General features: G+C 34.9%; 2 protein-coding genes across 8 annotated transcripts in view; one reads left to right on the top strand and one right to left on the bottom strand.

Annotated features, from left to right (window-relative positions):
- Positions 1-3,584, top strand: part of LOC136834783 (TBCC domain-containing protein 1-like) — a 42,866-nt gene extending 39,282 nt beyond the window's left edge. For all 5 annotated transcript variants that reach the window (XM_067097444.1, XM_067097441.1, XM_067097442.1 and 2 more), the window contains one exon: positions 487-3,584. In XM_067097444.1, the coding sequence (XP_066953545.1) occupies positions 487-588 (102 nt within the window). In that variant the 3' untranslated portion in view covers positions 589-3,584. The remainder of the gene's footprint in view (positions 1-486) is intronic.
- A 2,573-nt stretch (positions 3,585-6,157) lies between these two features.
- mei-9 (DNA repair endonuclease XPF mei-9) overlaps positions 6,158-27,516 on the bottom strand; it is a 23,297-nt gene continuing 1,938 nt past the window's right edge. For 2 of the 3 annotated variants that reach the window (XM_067097438.1, XM_067097439.1), the window contains exons 2-18: positions 24,929-25,045; positions 24,423-24,602; positions 22,793-22,890; positions 22,334-22,416; positions 21,767-21,919; positions 20,647-20,736; positions 19,924-20,096; positions 19,187-19,401; positions 18,794-18,936; positions 16,604-16,987; positions 16,346-16,447; positions 15,568-15,702; positions 13,933-14,172; positions 13,014-13,187; positions 11,396-11,542; positions 10,280-10,375; positions 6,158-8,535 (exon numbers count right to left, since the gene is read on the bottom strand). In XM_067097438.1, coding sequence (XP_066953539.1) covers positions 8,278-8,535; positions 10,280-10,375; positions 11,396-11,542; positions 13,014-13,187; positions 13,933-14,172; positions 15,568-15,702; positions 16,346-16,447; positions 16,604-16,987; positions 18,794-18,936; positions 19,187-19,401; positions 19,924-20,096; positions 20,647-20,736; positions 21,767-21,919; positions 22,334-22,416; positions 22,793-22,890; positions 24,423-24,602; positions 24,929-24,996 — 2,739 coding nt within the window. In that variant the 5' untranslated portion in view covers positions 24,997-25,045 and the 3' untranslated portion in view covers positions 6,158-8,277. Of the gene's footprint in view, positions 8,536-10,279; positions 10,376-11,394; positions 11,543-13,013; positions 13,188-13,932; positions 14,173-15,567; positions 15,703-16,345; positions 16,448-16,603; positions 16,988-18,793; positions 18,937-19,186; positions 19,402-19,923; positions 20,097-20,646; positions 20,737-21,766; positions 21,920-22,333; positions 22,417-22,792; positions 22,891-24,422; positions 24,603-24,928; positions 25,046-27,516 lie in introns of those variants that run through there. The other variant, XM_067097440.1, reaches the window with a different exon arrangement.

Raw genomic sequence — 27,516 nt, forward strand, 5'->3', positions numbered from 1 at the left:
ATTTTGTTTACCGCTTGTATTTTCTCAAGAATGTTATATCTGATAATGAAATTGGATCATAAACTTTCATGTTAAGGCATGAATTGTTCCAGTTTGTTGTCAAATTTCTTGAATTTAGGATGTACTGATTTCATGAACTTATTTTCCCCTCACTACTTCTTAAAATTCACTGATAACTGATTGTTTTATTGGTTTTAATGTTTTGATCTTGTCATGTTTGAGAGGGCAAAATTTCAAGGGTTATCAAATCATATTTTTAGATCTAATTTATGGCAGATTCTATGCTTTAGAAGAATCAGACTCATAAACCCAGCTCAAGGCTCCATTGACATAAAGAATGATTGGAACTGCTGAGTGTCTGGGATGATTTCATTCTTAGACAAAGAAGCTAATTATAAATACTGTAATAATTGTGTTTGAAGAGAGAAAGTTTTGCTTTTCAAAAATTACGTCATCCATTTTTAAAAGTGACATATATTTTTTCAGATTTGGCTGCGAGAAACGGGTAAACAGCGGGAGCTTGATCAGCTCGAGAAGTTTGCCATCACGTTGAAATACGAACGTGTGGCAAAAACAACCTCTATATAGACTAGACGTTATTTGACCTGTGGACCAGATTTAATGCCTTGTTGCCAAATGAAATGCATTTAGTCAGTAGTGTTAAGGTTTTACTTGCTCAAGCAATGAGTATTTTGTAATGTATTTATATAGTTGTAGCCAATATGATACATATCTTCCAGTAAAAGAAATATTCAGGACACTTCCAAATATTTGTGTTCGTGTTGTTTTATAATAATGTGATATTAGTCCAGCATGAACTCTGGAACCTGGAACATACTTGTTGAATGTTGACTCAATGCACATGCATGGAAGAAGGGCCTAAGGGAGATTTGCTATTTTGCTCATTATTATTAGCTTCCATATTGCAATGTGGACCCCTTTGGCATTTCCTGAAATATTGTTCCTATTAATTAGGCTTTTAAAACAAAAATTCAGTAAAGGAAAATCTTAAATTCCCCTCCTCAGTAGATGTACACTGACAGTTGTAGCATTTCATAGACTGCTATCTGCTTGTTCAGCTAACTGGTTATGCAGAGTATCCAGTTCTCTTGTTTTACTCATTTTATTTTTCAGATGTTTTATCTGAATTGCATATTCATTTTACAAATTGTAACACAGTATTATCATGATTTGGTGTGAGACCAAGTACAATTTCTTTTGTTAAGAGTTTTAACTTGTGACTTGCAAGTTGAATTCTCTCTCTCAGCACATAAATTTGTGCTCAGTATAACATACTCTTCATGCTATTAAATGTACTATGTTTCATTTATTGCAGAAGATAACTTTTCAAATACAGTATACTCAAATTGCAATTTACATGACATAAAGGCTGCTATTATCTTAATTGCTGTGAATTCTCGCTTGCATTCTGCTCTTTCAAAGCTCTTGTGGTGACCAAAGATGGATACTTCACTTTAAACTCTGCTAAAGGAACTGTAATACCACAGTTCTGGGATCTTTTGTATAGTTAGAATTCCTGGTTTATTGTTTGAAAGACATTTCCCTTCTGGAGTTGCTTTGGTTCTGTAGTTAATTATTAACTAGGGAATATGGTTGCAACACTTATATGTGGTATATTCCATTGTCTTTCTTTCTTGAGAATTCACCTGCAATCATTTTAATAAAATTAGCTTTATTGAGGTTTTGCCATCAGTTCGAATTTCAAATAATTCACTATTAGAGTGAGAAAACTTAGTTTGCTTTGGGATTTTAGTAGTGTTTTTAGATATACAGTACTCTAAATTTTGATGATTGGAAGAGGTATGTTATTCATGATTACAGAAAGAAACATTGAACTTGTAGTGATAATCTATCATGACAAGATCAAGTTGGTGTACTGGTAGATATATCAAGAAATGTAGATATACAAGCCCACTTTTGCCTTTGTAATGGAGGGAGGCTCATGGAAGCTACTGTATGTAGATCACTTGATAAGATAGGCAGAATCAAAGGATGAGACCTTAAAAATGTTTGCAAAAAACAGAGGATGGGTTAGGGAAGAAAGGATTGAAAATCTTTGTTTGTACGCAGACAAGTATGTGGTGACCAGAAATGAAGCCCATTGATGCTCTTTAGCAAGGTATTGGGATGAATGCAGTACCGTACATTCGAATGTAATAGATGGTGTCACAAGAAATGCTCACGTTTGTAAATGGAATAATTTAATTTTGGATGTCCAGCATGTATCAAAACAGGTAATGGTGATAAGATGGAGGAGACACATTGTGTTGTGGTGGATGGGCAGGACTTTGGGATTGAATGGAATGTTCTAGCTGCTGGTTTGCCCGTAGGAAATGGAAAGAGATTGCGGGATTTTTGGTAAGGTTTTTCTTTAGTTAACAAAAGCAAAACTTGAGACATATTTTAAGAACTGTGCTTCTTTGTTTTGAGGAGGTGTGACTCCCAAATGAGAAGATTCATACCTGGAGTGTAATTAGAAGATTGTATCACAAATGATGATGTAGCTGAAAGATGTGGTGTACAGAGACTGGAAAATGGAGAAAGGTAGATGGATAGCTAGAGAATTGTCATAGACAAGAACTTTGGCCAGATGGGAAATCAGGCAGCGTTAAGAGTGCACAGTTTACAGCTAACCCTGCAGAAGGAAAATACTGATGTACAAAGCTTGGATGAATGTCACAAAGATAAAAAACTTTAGTGAAGGTCTGTGTGCAAGGTAGAGTTCTTTTATTTATTTTTCATAAGCATTTCACCATCTTGTTATTAGTGTCTTGGTTGTTTAATTTTTTTCCTTATGTAAGTGGTTAAGCAAGCTATTCATCAGTGGCTGTACAAATCAAGTAAAATTTGTGTAAGTTATACATTTCCTAGAGAGCCTGGGCATGCCTAATCCAGCATTGTAAATTACCAGAGGTCAAATAAGTGGACAGTTAAACTGTTCATACATTCAGCCATTTAACTTCTGATTGCAGTGCAGCAGAAGGTGAATATTAAAATAGTGAGAGGTTTAAGATGGCCAAAACAAGGTACACATAATGTGTTTTATTCAGTTGAATTGTAAACCTTTAGAATTTTTAATGACTAATTACAATTTTTTATGTATTTTAGATTATACAAATGCTTTAAATCCTTTTCCTAGCACACACTATCTTACAGCTTGTAAATTTGAAGTTAACATTCAAAATCCAGTTGTACAGTAATTTGAAGTTAACATTCAAAATCCAGTTGTACAGTACATGTTAAATCGAGAAATTGAGTTGAGACTTTAAGGGGATTAGCTGTCTATCTCTTTAAGATCAATAACTTTTCTGTTGAGAAGTTTTTACCAGTATCTACAGTTTATCAACTATTGGTCTGTATCTAATGACATGCATGTGCATCATGTAAGGAAGTACAGTATTTGATATTGCAGTCACAGTTCTGTTTTTGTACTCATTTTTTGGTATATTTTTTACTGGCTCAATTTCATTTTGTACAATGAATCTCATTACATTTTGTATAATTTTAATTTATCATTCATTCTGTTGATTTTATTTACAGAAAATACATCATGATTAGTGTTACTGAAATGTCTTATATCCTGTTGCTTTATACTTTTTATCAGTTATAGAACACTTTTTCTTTTTTGGTCAATCTTAACAAGACCAAGGAAATTATATTCAGATTCATATTTTTCAATCTTTTAATGGGACAAGACAGAGACTTCTAAAAGGTCAATTCTCTCATTAAATAATATAGTTTTATAGCAGCACGATACAAACAGAGTGCAGAAAGGGAAAAGTACAAGAAAAATTCAAAATTTTTTAAAATGTTTCCTTCAGCAAAATACAAGCCCCAGTCACGTAAATTCCTAACTGTTGGCTGTAAAATTTTGATAATTCCATTTACCAAGAGATGAAAGCAAAACGGTCATTTAACTTAGAAACCATGTGCCTTTAAGTTCTAAGATCCATGGGAGGGGTGGTTGTTTCTTGGTCTCGCCTTAAGGATTTTTTCTTAAAAAAGGGTAAGTTAAAGAAATTGGACAGGTGGATGGAAAGAGACCAAAGGTAATGGAAGGAAAGAAAGAAGGCAGTGCAGCCTTGGGCTTAAGGGAAGCTTGCAAACACGTTAATGCTGTCTTCACTGTGCCATGCAAGGCATAGTCAATAGCAACCCCTATGGGGCTGTGGGGAAGTACCATCTTCAGAGCATACTGTGTAGATGATATAGAAGGTTCTTTGCAGTATCTCTTCAACTCCCAGCTGCACTGCTTTCAGCATTTTACTTTTCCATACTTTCCCTTTGATCTCTCTCTCTATCTAATGTCTAATTTCTGTAACTGTCTAATTTTCATTTTCTATTTACAAACAATTTAAATTCAAATGATTTGGTGGCCTCATTGAACTACTTTATAACAGTTGCGAGGTTCTTAAAGAACAACATACAAATAATGTTTAGGAAGACTAGTGGGTCTAGCTCCCACTCATAATGCTTTCCTAAAGGATTTGTTCTCGAGAGAAAATTAGAGCAAGGTAAAAATGAAGACATGAGATGAAAGAGAACAGGTAGAAAGTAATGCACCTGGGGGACCAAATCATGAGCATCATCTACAATGCATTACTCAAGGTCAGCAATTACACATTCAATTTAAGCTTTGAAATAGGCCGTTTACCACAGATGAAGCCAACATGTGCGTACAATAATATACCATTATTCACAAATTTATAGTATGTACAGTCACTCAAAAATGTTTTGCAACATGTTCCAGAAGTTTTCGTTCACCTAACAGTAATTTCTTCTTTTGATATTTACAAGGAAATATAATTTTCTTATTCGATTTTGGTTATTAATCATACGGTTAACAATATAAAAAAGAATGGTGAGTGAAAAATTCATATTACGAAAAATGACGAAACATTTTGAAAAATTTCACTTCAAATGATTGGGCAAAAGAGTCAAAAAAGAAACTATATTTCGAATCCAGATAAAAGCTTATTGACTAATAAAATAATACTGAATAATCATCAATGAAATTATATATAAGTAAAGAAAGAATTCAACCATTATCATTGTCAAAAACAAAAAAGAAAAAATCTCGTAACGCCGTATGTTATCGTGTGACTCCACATTCGGGCAGGAAAGTTAAACTAAACTGTCTCGTCACTTGCTCCGATAAGATGGGCAACAAATGCAGCTGCACCACAATCATTAGCTTGCATTAGACTAATGTTTCTATTGTAGATATTGCTCAGCAGTTTAGCGTAAATAAAACGACCATGTATAGAGGGATACAACAACAGAGAGAACGAGGAAATATGATAAATTCATTGTAAAAAGTGGAGGACGACCCCATTGTTGCACTGCTATTGAATAACGGCATCGGATGATCACTGAAGGAGGCATCAAGGAGCTCCGCCTAACTCCCCTGACAACCGATGTTGCTATAAAGAGAGAACATTACGCTCTCCCTTCAAGTTGCTGCTCAAACCATTCGTAACAGGCTACATGAGCCCAAGATATTATTTCATCATACTCCTGCCAAGAAACACTTCATATCAGCGAAACACAAAGAATAGAGGCTAGGGTTTGCGTTACAATATAATCCAGTGGCCGATGATTTCTGTAAGAATCATCTTTTGCGATGGGGAGGAGACATTCTCCACTAATGAGCATGGTAGTCTTCTTCACTGCTGGCATTTAGCATTAACTAAATTAATGTTGAATTTCTTGCTAATTTTAATTCTTTAGAAACTTAGATTATACGAAATACAAAAATAGGCGTTATATATTCGGTTAACTTCATAAGAGACATCAAAATGATAGGCCTAAGTAGCAATGAAAGAAATGAGAAATTACGCATAACGGCATTATATATATATATACATATATATATATATATATGTGTGTGCGCGCGATTATATTCTATGTATTACAAAAACAGACGTGAAATCTGTTAGTCTAGTTCAGTATATTTTATATTAAGTTTCACTAGTTCACAATATACATAGGATTAGTCATTCAAAAATTTGATTAATAATAATGTGCAAGCAAATCTTTACAAAAGTCGTATTTGTTGATGTTAATACGACTAATAGTTCAACTTATAACAGTCGTAGGCCTATGTCTACAAAGTTCACACATATGAAGGAGATAAAACAACGATAGTGATGGCAGTTGGAGTTGAAAATATTAAAATATAAGAACAGCGATGACCTCTGAAGTATTATAATAACATCCTTTTATTAAGTAAAGTATGACAACAGTAAGCAGTATCAGAAAAAGCCCTGTTTAAGGGAAACTGCAGGTAATTTCTCGGACCCACCACTATAGTGTTCAGTTGTTTCACGCGCTTACAACTGAGTTGCCAAATAGCGCCAGATTTCGCTATTATAAACTGTTGTCCGAAAACTTTTGAAGTATGTTGCAAAACTTTTTTGAGTGATTGTACATACTTTTACTGTCTGTAAAGCATAAAATAAATTAACATAAATAATCATCCAGATAAAATCAAATCTGAATTATATTTCTCTGACAAAGAACTGTTACACATCAACAAATTTCTCTGACAAAGAACTGTTACATATAAACAAAGGTCATTAACCTGACAAAGAACTGTTACATATAAACAAAGGTCATTAACAAAGTCAAAGGTAAGGCCAGAACCTTGAAATTTCACATATACAAATAATATTTTCTTTAAATCATTGTCCTTTACTTTAATTCCTTCATACCTTGGTCCTACGCAAGACAATACAAGTTAACCACAACAACCTCTTGCTTCATATTTACATGTAAGAACTTATACTGCATCAACCCTTCACCTTTTACAGGATAATTAATCTGTAGAGCTAAGAGTTAGTTAGTTATAAATGATTTGTTTAACCAGACCTCTGAACTCTTTTAGGGTTCTTCTCGGGCTGGGAGAAAATTCACCATTTCTTGACTTGCATGTTATGAAGGGAACTGGACTTTTAGTATTTGGTTTCTTACCCTTTAATTGTTACTTGAAAAAGCTAAAATTCATAAGGAACAAGCAATTAAAAGGAAAGAAAAGCTTTGGCTTAAAACTCTCCTGAGAACATTAGACATATTTTTCACAAATTTAAATTGTCCAAAATTTTTCTACTTTGATATGTGACAGTCAACAGTAACAGAAGGGATAAAATTAATGGCAAGTGAAAGAAAACTAGTGGGACTTAACCACAAAAATGGCAGATCCACCTCATAAAAAAGCAGATAATGCAAATAAATAAACTGAGGCAGGGAAAAAACTATAATTCAGGACAGGTCATAAAATCAGAAACAGGAAGAGAGTGCTTCTCAAAGGAAGCCATTTAGAAATACAAAATCAAAAACAAAAACCTGCTCCTCTTCAGAGCCCGAAAGTTGTAGGAATCAAGATAATTCCTACTGCTCTTGGTCACTGACCAAAACAATTACCAGTCAATGTGGAATATGATAATTTCAGACTATTTATTTTCAAAGTTTCTTCTTTAAAGGCAAAAAGATTTGACTTTCAGTTCAATGCTCAGCATGCTAAAAATGAATGAAATACCGAAGACCAATACCTCATTATCAAAGAACTTGAGAAAATTCCCAATACTTCACTTGTGGATTACGCCTCAGAAGTCATCTTGGTCTAAAATTCCACAACTGAAGGTTGTAGGCATGGAAAAAATTGTTGAACCCACCAGTGTAACCACTACATCATCACAATCTTGTACTGTTGAAAGCATCTGTGCAGATTCAAGATCAGTGGACAAAATCAAGTTGTAAATATGAAAATAACTAAAAGTGATGCTTAGAAAAAACATTACAGTTACTTAAAGCTGAGTGTCAACATTCATATACTTAAACATAAGATATGTTACCCTTCAAAAAGATTTTTAAATATCTCACACTTTAGGTACATTATCTTCATTGTTTATCTTGGTACCTTAAAAAATTATTAAAGTGATACCTTCATTATCACTGTTAATACCTAATCTTTTCTTACACATTTCTACTTACGTGACACGATTCATTAATAAAAATAATCTTGCAAAAACTCACAGCACAATGAAAGGCACAAACCTGAACTGAAATAAATTCCCAATATGGGAACTGATGTTTTTCAACACTTATTGAACGTACTCTTAGTCAAGGGACCAAACGTTCTGTACTTGTAATATTTGTGTGCTTAAATAAAATTTTACAGAAACCTGTAAACTTTGTACAGTAGTCAGTTTTAAATCATTTCCATTTAAAACTATTAGAATTGAACCACTACCTTCATTAATTATGCAGAGTCCTAAATTTTCGCAAGCCCTTCTTTGTAAACTTGCCGCCACCTCTCTTGGATTCCTGAATTTGTGTTGGAGGTTTCATGATGTGATGGAGGCCCTCATATAGCGCCTTGGCCTGGCTGCTGTTACCCAATATATTGACGAGTTCTTCTTTAGACAGAACCAGTAACTCAGAAAGGCTTGAAACTTTATTTAATATTGAATAGACGTTCTTCGTCGTTACACCGGGTAATTTTGAAATGAAGTCCTAAAAAAGAAAGAGGAATGTGCCCATACAGAATCACATACTGCAATGTACAATGTTGCATAATTTGATAAATATCAAGTTAATAACCAATCTGACAACAGTCTATACAGCAAATGTTTTTAAAATATTACACTTTTGGAAAGGATAAGGTTTTTCAAACCTTTCCTCTAATACAAGAAATTTATTGTTCCTTTAACAATTTCCACCATGTACTATACATGTAACATTACTCATATCAACTAGAGTTATCCAGTTAAACAATTTTCACAGGATTACACCTAACTGATCTCTCTCTTCCTAATTACTCGGCCATTTTACTTGTTAGCATCACAGGTAATTGTGTGAAAATTATTAAAATGAGTAAAAAAAAAGACAATAAATTCATGTTATAACTGGAATTCTGTATATATTCAAATATTTTTTATACAATGGTGGTTAGCACATTTAACAGTCTTATAAGAAAATAATATAAAAGGGTTACACTTGGTAGAGAGAAGACCACACTTTAAGGCATTCCCTCATAAGTGAAATTCAAAGCAAAAAGCCACAAGCTCCTTGCTCCAGGTCTTTCATTCCAATAGCAGTCTTTTTCTCTTCCAACTTGATTAAGCATTGCTTATTCACATTCTCAATTTTTCACAGCATCAAAAATGCATTATACCTCAGCATTAATAAGCCACTTAGTATACGACATTCATGTTAAGCCAAAATAAGCATGAGTAAAGTAACTGTACTGCAATGAGTGAGTACATCTGACTGAGTAGAGGTTTTTAGAACTGAACCTTGAGCCATCTGCACAATTTGCAATTCAGTCTCCACTTGCAAGAAGTGCAGTGTAATGTCTAATACCAATTCTCACTGGAAAAGGGAGGTTAAAGTGAAAAGCAGAGAGAAGGTAATTAATGTACTAAAGTGTTCATTTCAAGCAGTGATATAAAGTACTTCCAGTGATAAATGTATTCTGATGGTTACTCATTACAAAAATCTTGTTTTGTATACTACATGCCTTTCTGCACAATGACTTGTGTTTTGCTAGTGCAATAGATTGAACGTTATTACCTAAAATATCTACCACTGATGAAAAGTAATACATTTATTCCATGTACATTCACTGTCTCTTTCATGTGGTGTATTTATCAAGGCCCACCTGGTAAGACCTCTTGTGCATTTTTGTCATCTGTTGACAGGGATCCTCACCTCTTTTGCAGCAGCTTTGCCAGCCAGGTATGTCTGCCTCTTCTCACCAGCAAGACGTGTAGCTAGTATTCGTCTGACCCATGTTTCCACTACACTCAGAGAATAAAGCACAAAAGACAGTTAATGAGTGCAGCCACTGATATGCCTTCAGCTCAGTCTTAGATCATCAGGTCAACAACTGAGTTATCTTTGTCATTAGTTATTGTGAAGGAACATCAGTCCTCAGATGATATCTCAGTCTTCAACTGGTCTGGCCGCACCTCTTACCGGTGCCCTTTGCTGCTGACTGTACTACTGCACACCATGCCCATTCTTCATCTGTCTTACCTGCTCTACCAGTACACCATCTGGTAGATGTTAACACACCAGTGAGGATTCATATATGGCTGAACTGAAAGACACTTTCTTCTCATCCATGACTGACTTACACAGATGTAGCTTAGGCAGTTGACAGGTGAGAATATTTGTGCAATATGCTCACCTACACTGACTGCTACTCTTATACTCTTACAGTAACCACTAAGAAATACACAAAATAGTTACTAACCTTAATCTGTGGGTTGAACCTGTCATGATCTATATCTGGATTTGTTTCTGCAGTAATTGCTTGGGCTTCTGCAACCACAGGCTCTTCCTTACCAGCCTTTAAAGTAAAAAAAGAAAGTTATGCATACAAAGAATTATTCAATGCACTGTATACAAGAAAAAGTATTGTCCATGAAAAAGTGTAAAAAAATATTAATTTAGATGAGGTTATTTACACAGTGCAAAAAGTAATCTGAACTGTGAACTAGGATCAAATATAAAGAATACATACCATAACCCTATTAAGAGGAAGCTTACTCATTTTTTGTACAACTACACAAACATTAAATAGGAAAAAAAAACATAAATTTGCATAACATCTTCAAAACCCTTTCCCAAAAATAGCAAGGCAGCCTAATATCAATTTCCAGAGTTGGCTATCAACTACAATATAATCAAATGATTTTCCACTTCACTCTAAAACCTGCAACAGTAAATTGTTCTGTTTATTGAACTAGACAGTGGATGGAAATTTCAGATTTTATAATATTTCTAAACCAAAGTTGTTTTTATAATGATGGGGTAAAAAAAAAATGGAATGTTGCAACAATGTTTACACAGTTCATACACTAATCCCTGCCTTACTTGGGTACTAGTATGGTGATGTCATTTTTAGTAGCATCCAAATAATTGACAAATTTCATTATTTTAACACAATGACAAAGTTGTTTTTATAATGATGGGGTAAAAAAAATGCAATGTTCTAACAATGTTTATACAGTGCATACACTAATCCCTGCCTTACTTGGGTACTAGTGTAGTGATGTCATATTTTGTAGCGTTCAAACAATTGACAAATTTCATTATTTTAACACAATGACACCAAACAGGCTGTTAGAACTTTAAAAAACATTCAAATTAATAAATATTTATGTAAATAACAAAGTACCTTACAAATTAGCACATCTTTGACAGTTGCCATTCAGATGCCCTAACATGAAACCAAGGAAGTCACTGACAATGAGTAACAATAAAATATTACCTACTAATAAAAAACAGCACACCTAATGCATAACAAAGACTACAATTTCTCTAGATAAATAGCACCACAAACATTACTAATGGAATGACCACTTACTTTCAATATTTGAAATACTTCTGCAGTCGCATACGGGGAGGGGCACCAAAGTATTCGAAGTTTTGGGAAGTGAAGCGTTAGCAACTGCAATTTAGCAGCAACATCTTTAGCTGAAGAGGACCCATCACTGGAGAGAAAGTATCTACCCTGTATTATAAGGGAAAAGATAAGGTACTTTTAAGTCAAAATTATGACTAAGCACATAACTACATAAAGTAATCCCTTCCATTAATAATTACATCACACACCAAGTACAGAAACTAAACTTTTATGGTAAATTACTAAGCCATTAGGTCACACTAACAGAATTTCCGAAGCTAACACTGAGAATTTACTCATAAATGAATTGGGGAAAACTAGAGCAAGATAAAACTAGATAAGCTGGACAGACAGAAAGAAAAAGACCATGACAATCAGATAAACAAGAGAAAGCAATGCAGCTATCTGCCAAACCTTGCTAATCCATTACATTAAATTGTGTGAGGCATAATGAGGTGGTACCCATCTTAAAAGACCAACTAAGCTGCATCAGTTATGGTTAGATTAAGCATAATAATCTCAACATATATCAGCACATGATATATGTCAGTGTTGAAATACATTGCAATGTGCAAATGGTAGAATTTGTGGAATGACTCATTCAAGCAGCTTAAAGCACATTAAACCACTGTAGGAAAACTGTAAAATATTTATGAAACATTTGTCATAATTTCAACCGATGACCGATGGCTAATCTTGGATGCAAGCATCTCATAAGAAATATTGTAAGACTCATAAACCTTTGAATTTTTCATCTACTAAGTTTATAGCAAATAATTTATCAACTTAAACAACACTCATTTCCATCATTTGTTTCTAACTCTTGTATATTCTTCCAAGTTTACCAGTTTAACTATTTCCCCTTAATAACTTATTTAATCATCTTCCAACAACACAAAATCAAATGCTGTTTGGGAAGAGTTCTTAAAAGTTTTACCTTGTGCTTTCATATTCAATTAACAATCTACATTACTACATTACATGCACAAGATTACACAAGACTTTGGTTGTTCCAAAAACTTTTAGTGACATATAAACAGGCATAAATACAATGCACTATCTTTTTAATAACATTTACACTATTATTTACAGGTTTCATTCCTTTCTATCGACTTTTATATCTATTAATGTTCAGAAAAGTATGAGCAACTTGAAATCTACTAATGCCTGAACATATATTAATGCCTCAACATAAATACCAGGGAATGGCTGCATATACACATATACTTCTAGAGAGAGAGAGAGAGAGAGAGAGAGAGAGAGAGAGAGAGAGAGAGAGAGAGAGAGAGAGAGAGAGTGTGTGTGTGTGTGTGTGTGTGTGTGTGTGTGTGTGTGTGTGTGTGTGTGTGTGTGTGTGTGTGTGTACACTAAGTAGTTGAATGAGACCCCAGAATCTCATTTCTAAACAATCACTGGGCTCAACCAAAAGATGTTCTTGAAATGAAAGTCAAGAAGTTGAGCAGCTAGTGAAGAAGATACCAAAGGTAATGAATGAAAAGTAAGTCAAAACATTTCATGTGCCTTATCATTGTCATCTGTGCACACAATGTCAACAGAACTTCACAGATGAAACACTTACCTGTAAATAAAAGGGTTTATTTTCATCAAACTCAATCAACAGCATTGGACGCTTATAATATCTGGTCATGGCCTGAGCTTGATTGTAGAGACGGCCTGAATTTAAGGATCCTATCAAATCACTCAGACTTTTCCTTTCTACACATATGTCTGGAGTCAAGATATAATCACCAACCTGAAAATATTAAAAAGAGTTAAGAAAGTTGGGGCACCAACCTGAAAATATTAAAAAGAGTTAAGAAAGTTGGGGACGTTGGAACTTATCATTATTATTATCATTATTACTATAAAGTAGTTTAACCAGACCACTTAGTCACACTCCTATACTATCATAGGGCTAACCCAAAGGCTTTGTTTTTAACCCCCCTAGGGACAGGAGGGATCTACTGATCCCCAATAATTGCATAAGAAAATCTCAGGTTCAGATCATATGATTATTGTTATTTTATGACATGATAGTCAAACGTATTTTGCAGAAAAAGTTCCTGTGACTTGAATGGTCCATAAATGACTATATGGCAACATTCACATCTCATCTCAGGATACAAAGGAGATTAGTGTGACTTCAGATTCCAAGGGGGAATGTAATAATCTCCCCATCCCAGTATGTCTTGTATATATATATTTGCCCATAAATATACTCAGGGACTGCTGTTGGTCTTAGTTCTTATCTTTTACAATAGTATGTCGGCTATAATTGTAATTTTGCAAAATAAAGTACAAAAAAATATTAAAAAGAACATATGTAACTCACATAAGGTATTACAACACAGTCCCCACGATTCAACACTATACAGTACACTGTAATGTGAATTTCCATGTATTGTTATACATACTGGAATCTGTAGGCAAATGGCATAACAAACTTGGTATTTAAAGTCAATGGTAAATAATTTAAAACGGAATCAAAGTAGACATACCTCTATGGTGACTGGCTCAATATCTATCCCTCTTTTGTGAATTAGTGCTGGCAGTTCACTGCGAAATTCCCTCATGTCAACAATAACTCTCTGGGGAACTGTTTCTTCTGACCCAGCCTGCCCACCCTTTCTGGTATTGGCTGTTTCTTCATTGACAATTTCACTTGCTTTGCGGGGATCTCGGCTGAGATCTGGGTGGTCATCCCCCTTGCCATCAGCATATTCAGGCATAACTAAAGACTGAAATTGAAAATGTTGCACACTCAACAATTTAGTCATTCCGAATACAGCAGTCAAATTAAAAGATTAATTTGCATCAAATTTATTGCTCAAAGTAATTACAGAAATTCCATGAGAAATAAAGGTAGTTAGTAGCTTTCATTATGCAGTACTTTTAATGATGTTTCAAAAAGATCATTGTAGTCATGAAAAACCTATAATGATCATGCAAGCCAAAACAGTCCCTCTATGCAGGAAGGGTTACATGATAACAGCAGAAAACTGACAATTACAACTTATCAAAATTACATATGAATTGTAAACACAGCTGTGGGCTGTATATTATAATCCATATTCAAATACTGTACAAACTATCATGCTTCGTTACTTATTAGCTACAGTGATAACTCTTTCCTTGGGTACCTTTTTCATACGGGATGTATTTTGCAGATATGTTCTCCAAATGAATGTTAAGTGTAAAGTACTGTTTAACTTGGCTGATAATGTAGGTACAGGCAGTCCTCGGTTATCGGCGGGGGTTCCGTTCTGGGGGCGTGATGATAACTGAAAATTGCCACTAACCGAAAATCGGAGATTTCTGGCACTTTTTCGACGATTTTCGGGGCTTATCGGCGCCAAAAAGCACCGATTTTCGGTTATCGGTGCCTCTGTTAGGTATGTATTGGCGCCAATACCCAATTATCAGCGCCGATAAGCGGAAATCGGCGATTTTCGGTGCCGAAAATTGCAGATTTTCATCGCTAGACAAGCCCCGTAAAACCGGATCGCCATTAACCAAGCCCGCCATTAACCGGGGACTGCCTGTAATTAATTACAGTGGAATATCTTGAATGCCAAGTGTAGACTATACTATAAGGTTTATGTTACTTATCAGATTTTGTTACTTGTCAGAAGGCCAGACCTCCAAGGCATTTGATAACTTGAGGGACTACAGTACAGGCAGTCCCCGGTTTACGGCAGGGGTTCCATTCCCGGCAGCGTGCCATAAGCCGAAAATCGCCTTAACCCGAAGCATCATAATTATAATGGGAATAAATAACACTTACAGCACTGTTAACAGTGCCGTAAGTGCCGTTACAGTGCCATACGGGCCGTAAGTCCAGGTAACAGCGCTGTAAACCCACTTACGGCACCATAAGTCCGGAACGATGTAACCCGAACCTGCCATAACCCGGGGACTGCCTGTGCTGAAGTTACTCCACAGAACTTGAAAAAATTTTTAAATAATTTTCTGCTTGCATCTGCTGACTTGTTACTCCAGTTTCCATTCTCAAACAGCCATCCATGTTTTTCAAAACCTCTATTTGAAATCCCTCTCTTGTAGCAACACACAACAAAATGGCAAACAAGCCACAGAATAAGAAGCCTTTTAAAATTCAAAAGAATCATACTTACAGCTTTCTCATTGATCAGGTACTCAAAGGCATCTTTTTCTCTCTTTATATTGGTCAGGTAACTTTGCTCTTCTGTTGTGCCTTTGTACAACAAGAAATACACACGTGACTGTAGGGGGTGACTCGCTTGCCACACCTAGAAACAAAACAAGATGTGACAAAATGCACTTTACAAATATTTCATGGTAGAACTTAATACAAATATTTTCATTTTCATAATTACAAACCAAGCGAATTCCTTTATTACTTTTTATTATCTATTTAGACAAATTATTATTATTATTATTATTATTATTATTATTATTATTATTATTATTATTATTATTATTATTATTATTATTCTACTGACCAATTCTGTGACAGATCTAGAGAAAAACTGGTTAGATGAAATCTTAAAATTACACATGACTTTGCAACTATTAGTCAATTTCATTTAAATTTAAAATCTATGGTACCATAGGTGAGGCAATGTTAATCATATAGCATCTAAATTTCCCCATAAGTGTAACAGTATTCAAGAATCTAATTGAGTTATGTGGTCAAGAATCTAATTGAGTTATATGGTGAATGTTATCACGTAAATTCTACATGAAAGAACTACTCTGAACTTCCAAAAAACTGCTCATTCTAGACAGAGTCTCTAAAACTTAAAGAGCAAAGGTTCTTTTAACAAAACCCTGTTACCCACCAGTGTGTGACTTACTAATCTGAAGTTTCTCACGATACTTTCTGATCCAAGACTATTCACAATTGTAAAATAAAAGGAATGGATACAGTACCTCTACTTCTCTTATGAAGGTTACGTCCAAATCATACATAATGATATATTTAGGCTGAACTTCCTCTAAGAGTTTTGGCATCATGAATGGGTCTGATCCATCCTAAAAGGAAAAAAGATAATGTCATAGTTTTAACATTAATCGATCGAACATAACTACACATATTAAACATACAATTTGAACTCTGATATCATTTACAGAATTTCATGTTCACATGACTTTTATTTGGTGATGGTAAAAGCTACGCTAAAACCTTACCCTTATTGGTCTAACCAAGATCAGGGGAGATTCCAAGAGTCTTTGTTTGACCACTTCCTCTTCACTTTTCTCATTAGTCGCATCCTCATCCTGGTCCAGCCCAACAAAGTCGTACCTTTTGGCAATCTGAGTCAATGTTATCTCTGTAGGGTCCTCAACTTTAGTTTTCTTGCCCTTCCTCCCCAGATCTTTAGGTTCACGTGGCTGGCCATCACCCTCGTCAGCCTTCCTTTTTACAGCTGCAGTTTTTCCTTTCTTGTTATTCTTTTTGTTTTTAGTCTCTGGCTCATTCTCAAATCCTTTTGGTGGATTGAGTCCCAACTTTGCTCCCAAGGTGTTGTAAAATATTCGTTTTAAGACAGTCTGAGCTCCATCCACCAAGTACTATTCGAAGAAATATTTTTACACGTCATTAATAAAAATTGTTGGAAAAAAATGCAGTCTTTGCAAAAGTTTTAAGTAATCTCATGTTCAAATTAATTTCCCCTAGTAAACTACAATATTACCTGTACATCTGCAAACCATGTCTGTGAATCAATACATTTTCCTATCCACTTTACTGACATTTCATCTCTTATCTTTTTATCTATTGCTCTAAAAAAAAATTGCATTTATTCCTCGCATCACATGCTCTTCCAAAAGTTGGGCGACTCAAAACAAAAACTAAATCATACCTGTTGATCTACTTAAAAAAATAAATATTAATATAATGCCTGTATTTTTAAATATTTGGCAACCAAGGCAAAAACATAACAAAATAGGCAACAATCAAATCCCACTGTACTGTACTTATTAACAGGTCACTGGCCCAAAAATAATAATATCAAAAAGCAGTTTAGTGGAACCAGTATCTTACATTTATACACTCACAAGGCACATCTGAAGGACAGAAAACTAAAGAAAAGCAATGTAAACAAGTTAGACATCTTTCTGAAAAGATAACGAAGGGAATGGACAACGCAATACAAAAGGTAACCTACAAAGAGCCAAGCAAGGTGCACTGTAATTGGTACCCACCAGTGAGGACTAACGCCAACAAGCTCTACACTTTGTCTCTATCAAACGTATGTATTTTCTTGTTTCCATGAAATTAGCCTTCAAAAACCTCTGCCAATCTACAAATCCAGTGATTTCTTGGTCATCCTCTAATCATCCAACCACACCCTTATAAGCACAAATGATGGTTTAACAATTATCACTGATGTAAAAAACAAATTTAATACATAACCATGAAAAAATTCCTGTAACAATAGTTAAAAGTAACAAGATGTGTCTGTGAAACACAATGTCTTTGGGGGTGGCAAATTACTACTTTAATCATTTGATGCTTAAACAACCTTGACCTAACCTGGTTTCATTTTAATGGAGTATACAAGCCCAAGCTGAATTATCTATTTTATATAGTACAAAGGTTATGCAGCGGTTAAATCTCTATGAGACCTTAGACCACTAAATAATACCTTGACCTCATTATACTCTGGCTACATCAGTGCATGAGAAACAGATATGAAGTCTATCCATATACTTCAGAAGTTATGGCCATGGTTAAAGTCCTACTGGACCTCTGACATCTATGTTTGACCTTGACCCTTAGTCCCAACACGCAATGCTGAATACCCACCACTAAACATGACCTTTAAGAGGCTCTCTACATATTAAAAGTTTAGAAAGCTTTAACCCTAGTGAATGGACAGATGAGCATATAGAGAACCAAAAAGACAGACATCCACCTGTAGATGCTCAGAGATAGTAAACAGGGGTCATAAAAAGTCTGTTTTCCTAAATGATGCCCTGAAATACATCTTCCTTTCGGTCTAAACTTCCCTTTGATTCTATGAAGTTTTACAAATTCATTCAAGTTGTTTTGAAGCAAAACAGAACTTAAGCCTCCAAGCCTATCCTAAAATTAACAGTATTCCCAGAACATGATCACATAAGGTAAGTCTACATATTCGGAATGGCTCATTAACATTTACAATGCACATGTCACATAAAGAATAATTTAGATACTTCAGGGAGAGAAAAGTGACAAGTCTAAGTTCATTAGAAGTCTTGCTGCCTTCCCACAGGGGGATACCATTTGCAATGTGCCATGCCCATGATATAATAGCTTCAGAAAATTCAGAAAAAAAAAAAACTTTCAAAGCCATCAGTAACACAGCCACAGGACATAAGAAGCAGCTTTCAAACCTGTTTTATCTGTTGTGCTGTGCGGTCATCATGAGTGACCACTAGACACTTCTCCAAATGTTTGCTTTCCTCGGCTTCCTCTCTTATTTCTGCCAGCACCTCTGACAATGCCACCCACTTTGGGTTTACCTCTAACTGTGGCTCTGAAAATCACACAAGACTTCAGATAGATAGCCACAGATAATGACACTATAAATACAGTTCCATGAGTATTTCTTGGACTTTGGAGAAGAAGAAAATCATGGAGAAAAGGCTTACAACTAAGAAATAGACCTAGAGGAATCCAGGCAGAAAATGCATGGGAGAAAAAGAGGGTGACAAAACTTATTTCACATCTAACCTTTCAAAGAGGACACTTAATTCTTAAAATACACATAAAACAGAAAACCTTGCCTAGTAATTGCAGCTTTTGTTTATTCAAGTTGCCCTCAGAGGCGATCTTCGTTGGGCTGGCCGTTGTATTCCCAAACACCCGCTCCTTTGCACTAACAAAGAGTGATTCAGCAGAACCCAGCAACATCCATCCGGAGCTCTGAATTGCTTTTTCAGTGGTCCTTAATGAGTTTACTAAGTTGTAGAATGTGACGCAATCATATTGTGTTAGGTACCTGCAAATAGTTTACATATAGATTAGTGGCAGGTTAAATTAATACAGTAACTGCTAGTACCATATTAACAAAAAATTTATTTAAAATTAACTTCACTAAATCATTTGATGCAGTCACAACGACAATGTACATATTACAAGATTATTCCGCCATTTTCATCTCAACTTAAACCATTAAGTATACTTGCATTATCTCATTCTGTATTTATTCATTCCAACCTCTAACTTTCTGTTTCAGATTTGTATCTCTTATTGATGGGAAAAAAATGTCCTTCAAGAAGTACTTTGAGTCTAATAATGAAGTAGTAATATTACTTAAATAAACACTTAAATAAACACTTCAGTCTAAAGTTACTTGACACTACAATACTACCCGTTACCATTTCTCGTACTTAAAAAAAATTTTTTTTGACTGCTTTATCAACATCTCTATTTCCTTCTCATTCTTACATTTCAACACCTTTGCAATTAAAGTTGTCTTAACAACACAACTGCCATAAAATTTCTTAAAAATCAAACTTACATCAACACTGTTCGAAGTACCTTCAGATCAGCAATGAGTGTCCTTGTTCTTGATGAGAGTTGATGCCAAATTGGGTCCAACTGAACCTTCAACATTTTTTCAAATGATCTTGATATCGCATTCTCCGCAGTAAATTCTTCCGTATCGATTTTGTTGTTGGAGAGACGCAGTTCCTAGGGACATACTAAACAACTTGAAAAATCAATTCTGAATTACAAAACTAACTGCGATTACATACAGCTACAAGAAATGGAGCTCCTACAGAGAGAAGTATATCATTTTAACTTTTATTATTATTATTATTATTATTATTATTATTATTATTATTATTATTATTATCATCATCAATAATAATAATTCAATGCTTTCACTGGTTTATTTCAATACTTCACAGGTCTTACTCAAAAGACGTGTTCTTACATGACAAGTGAAAATACAAACAATGTCATGTTAAAGACTCTGGACAGCAAGATGAGAGATCAAAGGGGAAGGATAAAACAAAAAAAGGTGGAAAAAATGCAGATGGAGTTAAAAAAACATCAGCAAAAAGCATTAAGCCTTTAGTATAGTATCTAGAAAGCAAGCATAGCACAAGGCACACTGGTAGTACAGAATCTCCTAGGCAGACCAAAATTCTGTGAATACCCTAATGAGTAAAGTACCCAAAAACAACAATCAAATGAACATGAACATTATTATTTCAAGTTTTCCCTTCAATATTACCTGTACAGTTGCAGTGATGAGGTCTAACAAAGCCATCTGGATCTGCTTCATTGGGGCCGTCATCTTCAGGTGGAGCTCTATAACCTCTGGCTGTGACACAGATATTCATTTATATGTTAACTTTATTGTAGCAACAGTGCACTATGCTAATTTCAGTTAACTGTAAATTTATTAAATGAAACATTTCAGTTCTTTTACATATTCATTACACTTTCAACCAGTCACATTCTTGACTCCTGTCATACAGGCTGTATCATATTTTCAAACTTGATCTTTTATCTTTTATCTTTATTCTAATCAAATATTTTATATTTGCTCTTTTTTCATTTTATATTTCTCAAATATTTTTGCTTGTAAAAATGGAAGTATAACCGACTACCGAGTCACAATTCTAGACTCTTAATGGGTAACCTAAAAGATTTGCTCTCTGCAAAGCTGAAGGGGTTGGATAGTTATGTGGAAAGAGTCTAAAGAGAAAGGGTGACATTATGAGACAATAAGCAATACAGCTGGGTGATGCAGGATCACTGCAGAGGACCTTAAGTACTGGACTACAGTGCACAATGTAAAACATTTAGTATGCAGAATCCCCCTTACATGGAAGCATACATGGGTGTAGTCATTTGAATGTTTCAAGGGTGCATTGCTTTCCATATTTTGCTTGTTGCTTGTGTCCATCTCATTCAAGAAGAAATCATATTAAAAATTTTTTAGAACCTACGATGTGATTACAGTAAACCCCCCCGTATTCACATTCTCACGATTCGCGGACTCACACATTCGCAGGTTTCTCTATGGAACATATCTACCCATTATTTGCGGAAAATTCACCCATTCGCGGTATTTTTCACTGAGAAATATTCACTAATTACTGTATTTTCATATAATTTTCATGAATAAATACACTTTTTGTGATAAAACTATTAAAATACTCAGGTATAAGCATTTTTACAGGGTTTTTCTTGTTTAAACTATCAAATGGGCAGTTCTAAGTGTTTTAGAGGGGTTTTAAGTATTTGCGGATTTTAGCTATTCACGGGGGGGTGTGGTACGCATCCCCCACGAATATGGGGGGTTCACTGTATCACAAAATGGTCAAGGTTTGTTCACTAGATTATACCTTACAGCGCTCCAAACAGTTCGAAACATCCAAGTGAAAACGAGGCCAGAGGTACAGTCTCTTGACGAAAAGATTCCTCATCACTCGCTCAACATGACAGAAGCCAGCTGTGAAAGACAGTGGACTGCTTGTCAAGGCCTTCACAAACCCTGTCTGCAAAGTATAGATTAAGTCATCAATTTTTGCATGCTCATGAGTGTAATGCATGCATTAGCAACCACACCTCTAAAAGAAAATATGTTCAATAACCACAAAACATACAGAGACAAGGATGGACTATACTCTTAACCTATCTAATATTTATCCCAACCTGTATAACTACTCCAGAATTATTATTACCATTATTCAAAATCCATACAATTTAAAAAGAACAACTAGAAAATGTCATCAATTAGTAAAAATTCTTCTACATAATAGAATCCAGCAGGAAAATGATCAAATGACATCAGTTTCCAAAGAAATCTTCTACAGAATAGATTACACCATGAAAATGATCTGAGTAAAGGATAAGATTGGAAAGATTAAACAAACTACATGAACTGTTGGTCATAAGCACAGAATCCTCACCTTATTTTTCTGACGGTACAATCTAAGTATAAAAGCCTCTTGGCAGGATTCTAGAATTTTGTGAGCCTTCCACACAATGATTCCTTTAAAAAAAAGAAACTGTCAACTGCTCTGCATATGGAAAAAAGTATATACTGTAGTATACCATCAATTACAAAAACCTAGTTTTCAAGACAGTGCTGTGTGTATGAATATACTTAAGTTACTTTCATTACTTATTCTCTCTTTTTATAAGTCTCTCATTTTTATATATGGCCATTCTATGTATAACCTTGAGGCTCAATCAAACCAAAAGTATGCATATATATATAATGAATAAAAATAATTATCAAAAATACATGCTTAAAACTGCCTTTGAAAAGAAGTTAAAAAGATTACCCAAATTTGACATAATTCAAAGGTAAATCCAATGATTAAACTGAATACTATGCATTTTCATGAAAGTAAAACACTACTCACCAGTTATAAGTGGGATAGGAACACGTTCCATCAGCAGGTCCATTACCATAATGCGTGAAGTAATAAAGAGTACCCCTCCTTTCATGTATATCTGTGATCTGATATGAACTTTTATTTCATTAAGTTGAATCTAAATCAACTTACACAACACCGTAATGAAAAACCCATCCCTCTTGTATACAATAAGTGATCTTTATTAGACAAAACTGTCCTTAAAATTGTTAAGCATTTGAAATTAACTCAGATGAAGCCGTTTCTGAAATTCTACACAACTGGCGAAAGACCATGAGAGAAGCCCTCCTTTCATATACAGTCTATTTGTGACAAAAAATTATTAAACCACATACTCATTAAAATTCTACACTACAGTACTGGGGCAAAATCACAGTAGAGAATGGGTCAGCACTTAATGGGGCTCACCATGAAAACCGAACCCTATTAAATCACAGATGCAAATCGGAATATTCTTATAGTATTTCAGTTTTATTGTTATGCTTATGAAAACATATACAGTATTACATAACTGATATTATTACTATAACATTAAAATGTGGTGGGAAAATTTTGACACTGGATGGGCAATACAAGAGATGGTTAAGTCAGTAGTTCTAGTCCTATAGAAATTACTTAATGTCCTCAAGCTCAGACCAATGCAGTAAAAAAAAAGAAAACCTATATATACAGTAGATATATATGCACATTGGAATTATGGTATCATTATTACTGTAGTTATAAGCTTCAGAGGTTACTTTGAATCTATAAATGAGACCCAGGGGTGTTGTTAAACTACTTTTTAATCAGAATCTATGTATAACGAGAAAATTCTACCTACTGAGATATCTACTCTTTTACTTGTAATGAAATAGGTTGCATACTGGGAAACCAAGAAATTCCTATAGCCATATTCACATAAAAAGTGCCATTAATTCTTCAAATCATAACTCTAATTCCTAAGATATTGACAAGTTTAGTAACCAGTTGATTACAGAATACTGAGAAAACAAAGTTTTACAAGAACCCTGAGTTATGATACTGATGTCTTACTAATCTTCTTGAAATTTTAACAAAAACAATACTGTACAATATGCTATATGACCCTAAAATGCTAAATAATCTTGAATTAAAAGCAACCCAAGACCTGTTCAATGTCATGGCATTCATTTTGGAAACAGTAAATCTTCCTTTACAACTTTTACACATGCTTAACACATCAAGTTAAATTTCTTCAAAACAAAAAGCTACTTAAAAGTATATGGTGTGTCATTTGGATGTGATGGAGGTTTTTTTTTCATATAGCCCTATAACACAATTAAACTTCATTCAAAACACCAACTTCATAATACAAGGTAATTCCAATGATGTTTAAATTTCTTTCTTCACTGTCTTTTATACCTCATCATGATCCACTGTCCTTGCAACAGCCAACCAAGGCTTGTTACAAGTTTCAGTAACACCTGATAGTTTGCAAGGCATGGATGCTAATCCAGCACTGTTATCTGGGCTCGGGACCAACATAAATGCATAATTTCTCCCAGCCGATTTTTACATATTTTCTTCAATCAGAGGAATGAAAAGAGTTACTAGGAATGCACTACCTCAGAACAAAAATCATTCCATAATAAAAACTAACCTTTCATTTGCTGAGCATTCAGCAGTGATGCATCGAGGCAAAGATGTGACGCCCTCATTTTCCAACCGCGAGAGTACGAACTCCTCTTCCTTAGGTGTGGTGCCGATAACGATCACCAAATTACCAGGGTCATTAAATGTAGTAATCAGACTCTCCAGGATTCTTTCTAGTCCCAGCCCCCTGTTTCAAGAGATTTCAATGAGGGTATCCTTATTTGTAAAGTACTTTATGAATACAAGCTTCCTAGTGACTACACTTATTAGAATGAGTATCTGTACTACCAAGATACAGTATTTCTAGTGATACAGGATTCTGATACACAACCAAAAATGAGTGACGTCACCATTTCAGGACAAAATAAGTGCATATGATGCCTTTCCTTCAAAAAATTTATAACCTAAAGACTACCAAACAGATATTTTTGTTGACAAATGGCAGGTAAGTGACAATCACAGATTTTCCATAAGCAAAGATCATCTAAACACATGTAAAGGCAGTTAACTTACTTGGCCCCCACTAGAAGACCATCTTCATGTAACAAGTCCAAAAGCATCTGATTCTCATACTCCAACATGATGTCCAGTTAATAAAATTCCTGCGACTGAAGAGTGCTTGGTCCCAACCTGAAATGTACATGTTTATAAGGCATTGCGCTTTGCAGGTGCATAAGTGGGTTTCCTGGCTACACAAAAATATTTTCAAAAGTTACAGATTGTCATTCTCATGTTCTCATGGTGGGATACTTTCTTACCATCTGTTTGCCTGGCAGTCTCACTGCTTTCTGCATTTTACTTTTTATCCATTCCCTTGCTGTCACTTCTACCTGGCTGTTGAATTTCCCCAATCTTACATTGATCTAAATTCCACTAAAACGTATCAGTGTGCTAAAGTTAAAATCACTAAGGCATGCTCTATTACAGTATAGAAATGTGAAGACCTGGCCTCATTTAATTTTTTTATATTAATACAGCAATATCACTCTCACACCATTCAAATGCTACTATACTTATAAGCAAGAAACCTATTATTATAATCTGAGCTGTGTGAAACTTTAAGTAAAGGCTAATACAGTAATCAACCTTTTGTCCTAATCTACTCATGGCTTGAATCAGGAAACAAGAAACGGAAAGGATCTGGGAAAAAGTCTGATGCCTTACTACCAGAAGAGCTCAACAATGTCTAACCTTTTAGCCGAGATAAATGTATTCTGCACGAACCATATAATGAAAAACAAAGCCTATATAGGCTATTTACAAAATATTTGGCAAAAAAAAAAGTAAATTGCTTAAAAGTCATACCACAACTAAGGTTTTGTTATTTAAAAATATATATATATATACTGTATATATAATACATCATCTCAAAATGGACTGCATTTTTCACAGATACAATATACAAACCTAAGTTTTTAATAGTGAATAGAGGCCTACTTCAATGCAAACTAGCTCCTTCCTAAATGCTTATTAACAAGGCAGTTTGTCTGTATATCAAGTAGACAGGTCAGGGCAACTCATTTCTTTGAATAACACCTGTTTTGCCTAGGCTATACTTATCAGATGAGACCATCAGCAGCCTAATGGCCTTGCTAAACCTACCGTAGGTTAGCTACTATTATCAATTCACGGTACCCATGCATCTGATATCTAACCCAGCCTCCTATGATGCTCCTGATTGGCCATTGATCAGCCAGTCACAGGGCTGGAACTGGTCAGTCTGTTCCAGCTGTCACCGAGTGAACGTCTAGGCTGCGACCTCTCCTCAAGAAATATGTCATTCAAAAGTTATAACTTTCATTACACCTCAGTTTTACCCGAAGCCAATGATTTAAGGATTAGAATGATATATGAATTATGTACTTCAGTAAACTTAATGCTAAAATATGTGTAGTGAAATAAACATGAAATTTTTAATATATAATATATTCTTTCATTCCTTACATGACATCGCAGTGCATTTATCATTTATTGTCTTGTGTTTCATACAATATTGTAGCTTAAATATCACGGATGACAATGCTACCAAAAAATTATAAGTAGGGCTATCAATCAATATGAAAATAACAAGCAAAAGATTAAGAATATTATTAAAATGAGCAGGGATGTGCGCAGACAATAGCCTCATGTTTATTTCACTATAAATATTTTAGCATTAAGTTTACTGAAGTGCATAATTTATATATCATTATAATCCTTAAATCATTGGCTTGGCGATGTTTAGTGATGAAACTGAGAAACACGACTTCTCTTCGGGTAAAACTGAGGTGTAATGGAAGTTATAACTTTTGAAAGATATTTCATGAGGAGAGGTCGCAGCCTAGACGTTCACTCGGTGACGGCTGGAACAGACTGGCCAGCTTCCAGCCCTGTGACTGGCTGATCAGTGGCCAATCAGGAGCGTCGTAGGAGACGGGGTTAGATATCAGATGCACAGGTGGTGTGAATTAATTATAGCCAAATACTAACTGGGCCTAAGTTATATTCATGCTTTTTTTGCATTCGAAAACCGGTGAATGATCAAGATACATTTGCCAAAGTTTATTATAAATGATGATATCCCTGTGGCATTTAAGGGTGAGGTTATTAATGACATCCCTGTGGCATTTCAGGGTGACGTTATTAATGACATCCATGTGGCATTTCATGTTGAAGATATTAATGACATCCCTGTGGCAATTCAGGGTGAGGTTATTAATGACATCAATGTGGCATTTAATGTTGATGATATTAATGACATCCCTGTGGCATTTAAGGGTGAGGTTATTAATGATATCCCTGTGGCATTTAAGGGTGAGGTTATTAATGATATCCCTGTGGCATTTAAGGGTGAGGTTATTAATGACATCCCTGTGGCATTTAAGGGTGAGGTTACTCTAGTATGAAAGCTAGGTAAAACTGCAGACTACCACGCACCTCTAAACCAGTTCAAGTGCAAGACGGGCGTCGTGTATAGGCCTAGTAGGCTACCTACCCCTGGAGGATGAACATAAAAGCACACAAAACAAGGTAAATATCATAATCATAGCCTTAATAATACACACAGCCCTAGCCTAGGCCAATTATAATAAAAAACGAGAGCTAGGCTACAACAATAGGCC

This window comes from Macrobrachium rosenbergii, chromosome 54, assembly GCF_040412425.1.
Source record: "Macrobrachium rosenbergii isolate ZJJX-2024 chromosome 54, ASM4041242v1, whole genome shotgun sequence".
Taxonomy (NCBI): domain Eukaryota; kingdom Metazoa; phylum Arthropoda; class Malacostraca; order Decapoda; family Palaemonidae; genus Macrobrachium; species Macrobrachium rosenbergii.